This window comes from Buteo buteo, chromosome Z (genome assembly GCF_964188355.1).
Source record: "Buteo buteo chromosome Z, bButBut1.hap1.1, whole genome shotgun sequence".
NCBI classification, from domain to species: Eukaryota; Metazoa; Chordata; class Aves; order Accipitriformes; family Accipitridae; genus Buteo; species Buteo buteo.
Window position 1 is genome coordinate 23451472 of NC_134204.1, and position 12002 is coordinate 23463473.

Sequence of the window (12002 nt, forward strand, 5' to 3'; positions counted from 1 at the left end):
TAAAGATGAATGATTATTAATATTTGCTTTATTGTCAGGTGTAGTGACACTAATAGCCGTGACTCAATGCTCTAACTGCATATTTGTTTTTGGCTTGAAGCTTCATTGGCCAAGTTAGCTATAATGCTCACATCATTCTGTTAAATGCCTGAATAAATAATGTGTATGTTTTATTAAATGCAAAATCAAAATAAAAATGACGATAGGCTTGTAACATGGCATTTACTTCTTACATACTAGTTTAGGGCTGGGTATAAATATTAGAGCATTAAGATGATTGTGGTTCAAGTACTTTGAGTAATATTTAACCCAGTGGCCTGTCTCTGAATTAATCTTGATAATTGAATTATTTTCATAGGAATAATACTTTATGATAAGCCAATGAAGTAGGTGCCATGATCTTAAAGAGATCTTCATAAAAGCTGTGTTTACAGATGTTCCTTAAACAATAAATATGATTCTTCTAAGAGACATTTCCAAGAGGGTGATAATATTTAGAGCTGGCAGTTTAGATGTATATTCCAAAAGCTTAAAGGCTCAATTACTCCACAGAAGGAGCTGCAGAGATTAACCAAATTGCATAACAAAAAATGTTTAAATAATTTCAAATCCATCATAACAAGAAACTGAAATCTGTTATATAAGATGCTTGGAAAGAAAGGGAATATGTGCATAATACCTGTATACAATATCTAGCACAAGGGATACTCAGTTCTGTGTGGCCTGTTTCAACCTGATTAAAACAGTATGAATCAGTAATACAATAAAATAGTCATTATTCTAGTTCCGTGAAGTGTGTACAAGAATAAAAAGAAAAGATATTAGATCATTTTCTTCTCCTTTATCTGTTTTTCTGAGTTTTGTTTTTCACTTTTTCCACAAAATAAGCCTTTATCACCTGACATAAGTAAGATAAAAGATCTGCTGAAGTAAAAACATTTCAGTGAGACAAATTGGTTAACTTGCCATGTATCAAGGCATTTTATAGTTTATTTTTCTTAAGGTACTCTAGTTACATCCTCAAGTTGTCCTTTGACTTAAAAGAAATCATATTAACACTGCATTTAACTAAAATTAAGTAATGTTTGTCATTAGCAGGCTACTGAGGTTATTACAGTTCTGTAACTCTCAGTGAATCTGTAACCAGAAATTTAAAAAATGCTCTAAGTAATGTTCATTAATTAATTTGGTAATTAATGAAGTGTGTAAAAAGGACATGGTTCCTTGAACAATCAGATTAAATAAATATATCCTGTAAAACTTTAAATTCATTCTGAGTAAGTCATGGCTTTTTATTGTTTCTTTGTAATAGTTTTAGGTCTATGATAGCCAGATATTGTCAGATTGCCTTGGTGTTTTTTGAATATAACTGCTTCTCCAGAGAAGAAAAATGCAGGCTGAACCTACTTAAACTCCAGTGAACTGCCCATGTACGATGATGGGCTTTATGTTCTGTAGAATGCTGAATTAATGCAGCCATTTCAGTGCTAGTACAGTTAACTTCTGTCTGCAGCTGGGCTGTAATAATTATACACTGAATAAATAGCCTCCTGCAGGCTTTGTGCTCAGTTTCTTATACCTGCTCCATTAACTTACAGGCCATGAGATTAGCTATTTTGGAAAAAATAGTCCACATATGTGGCCCATAAGTGGTGAACAGTTTATCACATTGATAATCCATTTAAATTGTTACTGTTATCACTTCAAATTTGTGACTTATTTTCAGTTTGAAGTGTTAATTGCATCTGTAAGATGTGGCACCTTATTATTCCTTTTTATAGTGGATTTTAAAAAATCAAGGTGGTGGAATTCCTACGCCTTGTATTGTAGGAAGTATTTTAGGCTTTTATATGTTTTTATTATGCCCTCTCTGGTTTTCATTGTCAATTTTAAATTGTAGATGTTCAAACTTGGGTATGTTATTGTAGAAGAGATCTCAGTAACAACCTGTACAGAACTTCAGGAGAGCCTTTAAAAGCAGTCTATCTAAGCAGCAACAGAAGAAATTCCTTCTGGGCAAGCACAAGCTTTATTCTTCCAGTGGTTTTCTATATCCACATTTACCCTGTGGTTATGAAGGTGTCTGGCATTCAATACCTGAAGAATTTTTTGGCCTTACAAGGCTCCCTAGAAGTGGCAGGTTTTTCATTTCCTTATATCTTCCATTGGTGAGGCCTCTGCTCTGCTGATGATGTGAATGGCCTCATCAAAGGGGCAATATCACATGAGTTAAATGAAATGCATAATTCCTTGGCTCTGGACACTTGGCTTCTTGCTTACTAGTCAAAAGGAATAGCTTCCAGTACAGCTGCTCCAGACAGTGTTTGTAAGCACTGAAGCAAGGCCCCGTGTCCATGCATGTCAGTTGCTCAGCTGCTAGTTCCCAGTGATCCCAAGTGTTTCCATCTGGGGCCAAAAAAATTGTCTCCTTTCCTATTTCCTTCTTTATGCTTCAACAATATCTTCAAGCTAACTTTTCCAGGCCAGCATTTGAGAAGGCTTGTTTATATTTTAGGGTGCACAACACATCTTCTAACTCTTCTCAAGAGTATTGAACTCAGAGCAGTTCTCAAAGATTTGTTGACTATGCACAGCCTTGTCAGCACCTTTGATCCTTCCTCCAAACTGTATATTATTGCATCTGAACAAAAGAAAACAGTACTAGTGCCAGCTCAACACATTAGGGTTCAGAACTAACAAGCATCATTTGCTCTCTATGAGCATCTCATCTTCAAGCTATTGGCTCACTGTTGTAATCTAGTATCTTTTCTGTATACTATCCAGTTTTTCCACATGCATTTTAATTTGTGGCTAACAGACTTGGACCTTCTAATGAGTCACCAGTGATCTATGCAAAGGCAGCCACCTAGTCATGTCCAAAGAGCACTGTGCAGAACTTCATGAGTTTATCATAGCTGAGTAGGTTGGCAATAGTACAAAGTCACAGTAGGCAAGTACAAGAAATTTTAATGCATATTAGAGAAAATAAATATAGCTAACCAGACAGTTTGTGATGAGTTGCACTTGTGAAGTGTTCAGATACTAAAATAATAGACTGGATAATTATCTTAGGCAGGAGTATGATAAACTCATAAAGCTATTGGCCTAACTCTGTTTGTAGCATGTGCAATGTTTCAGTACAGTAAACATTAAAAACCTGATACTTAATTTTCTCAGCTAGGACTTATGCAGAATAATTCAGTAAACTTCAACTAGATAAGAAATTTTACTTGCCTGTGTTGTTCACTATGACATCATTCAGGATTAAGAAGATTGTAGTAATACTATTGTAGCCATCATTACCTAAAGATAGAAACAAGTCGAGACTGATAGAAGTTAATATGTGTACATATATTTGATTAAACAAATATATGATTGTTTGAAATATATGAAAAAAATATATTGATTAGGCAAACTGAAAGAGTGTGAAAAAAACAAAGTTTGGAGAGTCAAAAAGTCTTTTCAGTTCTGAAAAGCAGTAGCTGTCATGAGTAAACATGACCTCAGAACAACCTTTGATAGAGAGGGAAAGAGAATTAAAGTGTCAAGGAGCATATCTTCTCTGAGAAGCAGGAAGATAGGTAATTTATTTTCTGTGGAACATGGAAGAGGCTAACTAGAGATTAGAGTCTAAATATCTGTTGAGAATATTCTGATTTTCACTTTCATTGTTTATTGTATTCATTTATTGTTGTCTCTTCAGAGCCCCACATACAAAAAGTATAGGTGTCCTATCAGTAGTTGCCTGAGAAGCCTTGGTCTGCAAAGCACTGAATCACAGAAGATGAACAACTCCACTGCCTAAGCTACTTCTAAACGGTACAGAATTAAAGAAAAAACAAACTAACCAACCAACCAACCACTGTTAGCTTTAAACAAAAGTTCTCTAGAAGAAGAATTAAGAAAATGTCCTTCAGTTGTTTCCCCTTGAGGAACTGATCCAACCCAAATGCAGCAGAGAGGGTCTGAATAGAGGACATGGCAGTAGGTAGCTCCAGAGAGCTGCTTAGGCTGCTTTGATCTGCTTTGAAGTTTTTGGCTTGCATTTGGATTTTTCTGAAATGTTTTATGGGGAGAAATTTAGAATGCAGGAGGTTCAGACTGAACTATTGATTTGTACAGATCTTTAAGCCATGGATATTGGCATCTCTGCCCTATTATGATTTATATGTTTCAAGCTTAGTTTAAGATGGCCTTTGCATTCATCATACCAGTCAACCAAAATAGAGTGTTCAAAGGCATACAAACCCTGCTGAACCTTATGGCCTGATTTGGAAGAACTTCTGCTAGTTTAGCTAGTAAAGATTTTTGGTAGGGTTTTTCCTCCATTTTAAAATCGGACTTGGATTTGTTTTCTGAGTTTGCTTTTGAAACTCCATAAAAAGTCACCAGTTTGGTCTGCAGAAATTAGGCTAGATAAATTCTCTTCAAAGCAACAAAGCACCTACAGACTTTCCCATAGCAATGGCACTCATTTCAGTCTCTCTAGTCAATCTAGAGTCAATTTTTATGAAATTTCAGGAAGCCAATATATCTGAGGTCACAACCCTTGAGTCAGATTTGGTTACAATTGACTAACGGGTTCAGAAACTGTTGTGGAATGACCTGACAGATGGAGAGACATGGCTTTCGAATAAGCTGCATTTCTGTTGGAACTCAGGCTAAACCCACTGATTATTTTTTTTTCCCCAGCAGCTACCAAGAAGTATTTATTTCTTTTTGATCCATTTCTGTACAAAACAGGGTCTATATTCATTCTTTCAAACTTTTTCAGAGCTGGGGTGTATGATTCTGATTATATAGCATAACTGAAAGCTTGAAGTCTATTTTAGAGCTGCAAATTATTGTAGATTTATTTATGTACAGCTTACGAATAGCATGGAACAGATTACCAAGAGGCAGTTTCCAAGAGAACAAAGGAGAATATGCATACTGCACTCTTTGAAAATGTGAGGTATGTGAATATGCAGCAAATCAGGTCTTCCTCCTAGTTTGTAAGGGTGAAAATGTGGCTCCTTGAGCCTCCCACACCAGTGTTCCCCTTTTGAGGTACTGTTTGAGGTACTGTTCATGTAAGAGAACAGTGAAGGAGTTGCCTCTGCAAAGCGACTACAGTTTTATCCACCTTTACATTAAGCATACAAGGACAGAAAGAAATTTTTTCACCTCCTAACCAGTCTGTGTAACATCTAATGGAATATGTATTCTGATCACCACATATGTCAGTATCATTTAGTATGGAATTACTGAAAAAGATTATCATTGTCCAGTGGAGCATGTAGTCACTGTTAGGCTACAAGTGCAGCCTGGAATGGGATCCTCACAGTTTTATGGCAAGGATGAATAACCTTTCTCATTTTAAGAGAACTTTTGGATGTATTTGGTGGGCCACACACAAATACTGCATCTGTATTGTTTCCCCAGTCTCCATTCCACAGGGCTCTCCATCACTCTTACACGATTTTCTCACTGTCTTGTGCTATTTAATGCCCAGCCATTTCACAGCGCACATTACTACTCAGGCCAGCATCTCACACTGCTAGGTGTTTCTCTAGTGCTCCATACTGCACAGCACTGTGCTGCTTAGCACTTCCCATCCCAGACTATACAGATTATTTCTCATTCTTAGTACCACAACACTGCAAAGCACTCCCCTGAAAATGGCGTCTCCATGCTGAATGGCTTATCACTGACTCTGCTTTCACACTAATTTAGATGGGCAAAGAGAGTCCATGGCATTCTTCTGTTTTAACTCTTGGTTAGTAGAAGAATGTAGCCCTATAAGACATTTAGATTATTCTTCTGCTGTCATTTCAGGGCAATTTATTGGCATAATTATTATGCATTATGCCAACTACTAATTAACTTGGAGTTGTGTTTGCATTGACAAAGCAAGGACAGGTATTTTTAAGCTTTCATCTTCTGTTTAAGAAATGAAATATATGGAAAACTTTAATGTTTACTTGAGTTCAAGGCCGTTTAAAAAATTCCACTTTTGATCATTAATTTTTGCTGGGTTAATATTTCTATGAAATACAGTTTTATTTATTTTTTCCAAGTTTTATTTCAGGCAATTAACTTTGCAAGATAATCACGTGAAGTATAAAACTGGTTTTTTTCTTGGTCATCATTCCCTTTAACTGTGGACATTTTTGAGCTTACAAAGCATTCTAAATTGGTCAGTTTAAAATGAAGTTTGCAAGGTTTTTTTTATAGTTTGGCATCTTGGGGCAAATCTTACCTGTGCTTTATTTAGTTCTATCACTGTTCTGATCATACTCACAGATTTAACTCTGAACCTCCTTTTACTAGTAGCATACATATAGAATCTTTTCTGTGTCCACTGTTCTAGGTCTTTCACATGATTACAGGTAAATCTTACATTAGATATCATGTTATGCATTGGTGCATGTATTCTCTCTGAATGTGGGACTGAATCAAATACTTTCATGTAGTCCAGCCAAACTGTGTTAGACTCCTTGTTAGTTAACATTTTTTATAGGCTTTTCAAGCAGAAGTTGATCCTCTGTTCCTCTCTTTTTTGTTGTTAACATCCTTCTGCCGTCCAACCAGTGAAATATCAGGGATTACCATCAGGTGATACAGTCAGCATTAGCAGTTCCCAAGTGACTTGCAAAGATGGAAACTTCTGAAGGCTCTTCCTTCTTTCATTTCTTAGGAGTAGCAGTTTTGCTTTCAAGGTCTTCCTGTTAGTATTTGGCAATCTTTTACTGCCATCACTGTCCTTAATATCTACATGGCCTTTCTCAATTTTGTCTGTACTATAATTCTGCAAGAACAACACTCTGGTTTATGCTTGTAAAGCTCTCAAACACCGAAGCTCTGGCTCTAGTTGGAACATAGAGGCACTGTGTAATTGCAAATGAAAAATAATGCCTGTTTAAATTATTGCAAGAGCTTCTTGCATAAGGAAGTGCTCTGATTTTAGCTTTGCAGTACTAAGTGATGCTGTGTGCCTGGATAGGTCTTTTGAGAAGGGATGCAAAGCTGTAGAAAAGACAGCTCTTCCTCTGATCCACTAAGCAAATTACTTTTAACTAGAGTCAAGTTTGCACATTAGAATAATTTTCATCTTCTTTCTAATTGCAGTTGGCTCTGAGATTCTCCTGTCTGTGCACCTTACTGTGATTACAAACCTGTCTCAGAACCAACCATTACCCTTGAGTCCTCAGCCATTTTGCCTCTAGCTCCCTCATTTACTTAATTGGCTCATGAAAGATATTTAACTTGAGCCAACGAGACAGGCAGGTCATCTATACATGTTGTATATTTCCTTTCTGATCAGTGCTCATCAAAACCACCAGCAAAAGCTTGCTTTCCCCCTCTCCGTCCATCTTTTGGTTTTGTGCTAGCTTTTAGTTATGATTTTGTCCTGACATAGAATCATTTAGGTTTGAAAAGACCTTTAACATCATTGAGTCCAACCATTAACCTAACACTGCCAAGTCCACATGGCTGGGTTGGAGGGGATTGGTATTGTCACAACGTATTAGTGTTTCCTAATTTCTGCTGAAGTCATCTCTGTCACGTATTAAGTTCAGACTACTTTCCTCACTTTCTGTGACAAATATTTTCCACTTTTTGTCAAAGAAATGTTATTATGAGGCTTCCTTCATTATAAAATTACCTAATTGTAATCAACTCTCAATTAGCTTTTGCCATTCTGTTCCGGTATGGGTTGTCTGTGCTGTAAGTGTGGAGACAGTCTAGGTTAAACGGTGTTATTGATTAGTTGTTAATACAGTGCTTCTCTAACACTTTTTCCTGCAGCATGGAGCTAGAAGTAATAATCCCAGTTGTTACTGTCTGGGACTAGCTTCTGTAGATGCTAGAAGCTAGAAGCTAGTCCCAGCCAGACCTACACTGGCTGCTTGTCAGTACAGTCTAGTTGTCTCTGCAGTAAATTTCAGTACACACTGAAGTTTTCTGGGTGCATCTCAAGTATGGCATGGAGAAAATCAAGCTAGAGTTGTAAGTGCTGAGGTAAGTGCTACAAGACACACACAGTTATTGGTGCTTAGGGTTGCACAAAAGCTTACGTGTAGACACAGTGCTAAACCTAAACTGTCTCCATGCATTTGTGTCATAGCAGGCCAGAATTTATAAGCCCTCCTGGCACCTGGTACTCTGGAAAGTGTGATGCAAAGGCTGAGCTGGACTGGCAGGACAAGTGCTTATCCAGAACTGATAAATTATGGGTAAATACTTCTGCTCTGTATTCTTAAATGCATTCCACAGTACCCATACTGTTAGAGCTTATTCATTATCTGCAGTGTTCACTATCCCAGGGAGAAGACGATTGCCTATAATGAGAGACAAAAAAAGTCCAAACCAGTAAACCATACATGTAATCATCTCTGAAACAGATCTAGAGACTCCCATCTCTACAGTAGGCACAAAATAACAATTGGCATTAGTGTTTGGTATACCAGTATCAGGCAGTGATTGTCTGCCATGGCCTATGAATGTCAAAAGCGGCCTGTGTAATATACAGCTAGTGGGTATGCAAATTAGATGCAAATCAAGCAGCTGCTCTAGCACAGAGTAGTGTTTTTTGGGTAGAAATTAATCAACAGATGTGCTTAATGTCAATAACAGATGTCTGGAAGGACTTGGAGGACTATCATTGCAGGACTAGCAAAGAGGTAGCTACAGAGCAGTGGTTGATCAAAGGGCCTGAGGGTATTAAGTATGGATACTGAAGCTTGCAAGAATTCACTGATACTACAAGGCACCTTAGAATTAAGACACTTAAACTGAGATCATTGGGCAAAGATTGGGAGTGTAGAACAAGGGGCATGAGAGAAGAGTTTTGACGTCCTGCAGCATCTGACACAATTCTCTGTCTTGGTTCTTTCCTGGTGGGTCTCTTGGATGTTGGACTATGTTGGGTTCTGTTAGCTGTGAAACAGAGGGAGTGGATAGAGGAGCTAGAGCAAAGTCAATGTCTCTTGTGTCGCTCCCATGGAGATGAAAAAAATATTTTTTTCTTTAAGCCAAAACCCCTGGATGCCATTAGTATAAGATCTTCAGATTACATGGAAAGGTTTAGTCATCTTACAAAAGCAAAGCAGGAACTTGGCAGTATACACAAGTTGTTACACTCATATGGCATGTACATCATTTGGGAAGTTCAACTATGTCTCCCTACAAATATATCAATGCAAAAAAAATTTGGAGCTTACGTGCTGGCAAAAACAAGCAGTTGTCAAAGATGTTAGGGATTCCTAGACTTTCTACCCTAAGGTTTAGATTCTGCGTTGTGGTTGTGGCTTCTTTCGAACTGTGAATCATTACTCTTGCTGAAACCTGCCCTTCACAAATTACCTTTCAAAAGCAGAACAATCCACAGGTTATTTTTAGAGATTTTTGTTTTGTTTTGCCCTTCTTGGCAAAGGAACCACATACTTTCGTAATAAAGTTACAAATAAATTGTTAAAATTCATTTTAAAAGAAGAAATCTGATCATAGTACAGTTTTACTCAGCATTTTTGGTTTTGTTATTTCCTTCTTTTACTGTCTTATATGATTTTTGTTCTCCTTTCCCACAGAGTGCTTGTTGTGACATTCCTGTCTTATCAGTATGTTTCATCATCTCGTTAAAAGTAACCTGTATTAAAAATTAAGAATATCACCAGTGTGTACCAACTTCTTAAGAGTTATTTAAAGTCACTTTCCTGCCAACTGGTTTAACCAAAATAGTTATGAGCTGAGCTGTGAAAAGATGTTTTCTTTTTCTTTTTCTTCTTGCAGACTGCAAGTGATAACCTGCATACAGATGATGAGAGTGAACTCAGAGGAGATAAAGAAAGCTATCTCTGTGCAGTGTGCCTGGATGTTTATTTCAATCCTTACATGTGCTATCCATGCCACCATATCTTTTGTGAACCTTGCTTAAGGATGCTTGCCAAAGACAATCCAGCCAGCACTCCATGTCCACTGTGTCGCGCTACAATTGCCAGAGTCTTTTTCCAAACAGGTATAAAAATGAAAGCTTTTTACAATACAGAAAAATATTTATAGCTTTCCTTCCTGATTTTCTGGCCTGAATAAACATATAGTTAAACGTAGAAAGAAAGAAACAGTAATAGGAAATGGGCCACATCTAAAATGCAGGCAGAGCAAAATTTGGTGATGTTACTCCACTGTGAGGTTTTCTTTGCATTTAACTCTTCCTAGGACTGTTCCACACAGGCTTTTTTCAGTGGCAAGAAACTATTCTGGATGCATATTTTAAAACTTTCTGATTTTTCAAGTGTGGTTCTGATATTTTGCATTTCTTTGGTTTCCTCTTGCTAAATAATCACAAACTCCAACCATAATAAACATTTTCTCAAAATATCCTACCAGAAAAGCATTTTTAAAATTACTAACTTAAAGACACACACAAAAAAGTTCTTTTCTTGGTTTTATGGCTTTAATATATCTATAGGTGAAAATAAAGGCTGGCAGAACTATAGAATCCTCCTAACTAATCTTGTTTTTAAATTCTCCCTTCCTGCCTCTTACAACCTCATCTCTAGTGTTCCTGACTTTTAGCAGTTGGAAAACATGGTGGGTAAGGGCTTTTTAATGTCAGAATGGGTACAGGGATAGAAGAGGGTAAGTAGTGCTGTAGATTGGATACCTGCAGCAGCATGAGTCAGTCTTTACGCCTGGAGCTTAACAAGGTAAATTCAAGCACCATGGATGAAATTGCACTATGATATCTGGAGGTAGGCCCTTTACAGCACTTAAAACTGTGCATAGACAGGTCTCAAAGTAATGGAAATGACTCAGCCATGCAGGAGTGTTTGTTTATTTTTGCGAGCTGCAGAGATCTTGCAGCAATCTTCTTTAAACTGGGAGAGTGCTGTGATGATGACAGGTTGGGGATGCAGATTAAAGTATGATTTCACATTGATCAGCAGAGCTGCCCAGCTTCCATTTCTGGTTGTGCACAGACTCTTCCTCTGCATAGGCACAACTTTGTATAATTTGATGGCAGACCAGGAGCTAAATAAGAACTCATTTGGGTGGGAAGAATACATTTTTCAGACAAACTAATTGCCCCAGGATGGTTCACTGGGTAGCTGCTGGTGGCCAGGGATAGGGACTGACTATGTCAGCACTACAGCAGTGAAAATGAATGGAAAGCTACAGCCTGAGCACTCTCAGCACCCTGCCTGGCTGGTGTATAGAGGTTTCAAGCTGTTTTCATTTCATTTGCTTTATGTTTGATGCTCCTTTGGATTTGATGTACAGATGAAGTGTGTTTCACCAACAGAGAATTACTTTTAGTTGGTTTAGGGCCGTTTAAATTTTTTAAAAGCAGTGTAGGATTTGCTGCAGTAAAATACTACTGGGAGAGCACAAAGAGAGACTACAGATGCTTGCTAAAATGTATTTGCAAAACTTTTCAACACATGTAAAGTACTGTCATTTAAGTGAAATATTACCCGGATTATTTGTAGCCTTTGCATACTTAACATACAATGTGTAAAGATACCTGATGGGAGGGAATGAAGAAGAGGGAGCCGGACTGTTCTCAGTGGTGCCCACTGACAGGGCAAGAGGCAGTGGGCACAAATTGAAACACATGAAATCCCATCTGAACACAAGAAAACACTTTTTTTCCTGTAAGGGTGGCCAAACAGGTTGCCCAGAGGGGCTGTAGAGTGTCTGTCTGTGGAGACACTCAAAACACAACAAGACACGCTCCTGGGCAACCTGCTGTAGCTGACCCTCCTTAGGCAGTCTGGGTTGGAGTAGTTGATCTCAAGACATCCCTTCCAACCTAACCTATTCTGTGAAAATATTAAAAAGGTATGTAGTTTTTTTGAGGAAAAGGATTTGTGTGGCCAAAGTGTAAATACAGTGTCATAAATGTGTAATTAGAGAGTCTACTGTAAATAGAGAGCCATAACAGTATATGAGATGTGTTTAGTGTTAACAACTTCAGATGAGAGAAATCCATATGGCCTTACAGCAGCTACTTGTAT

General features: G+C 37.7%; 1 protein-coding gene across 2 annotated transcripts in view; it reads left to right on the forward strand.

The window, feature by feature from the left end:
- RNF180 (ring finger protein 180) overlaps positions 1-12002 on the forward strand; it is a 90500-nt gene that overhangs the window by 49682 nt on the left and 28816 nt on the right. For both annotated transcript variants that reach the window (XM_075020926.1, XM_075020928.1), the window contains exon 4: positions 9775-10000. In XM_075020926.1, coding sequence (XP_074877027.1) covers positions 9775-10000 — 226 coding nt within the window. The remainder of the gene's footprint in view (positions 1-9774; positions 10001-12002) is intronic.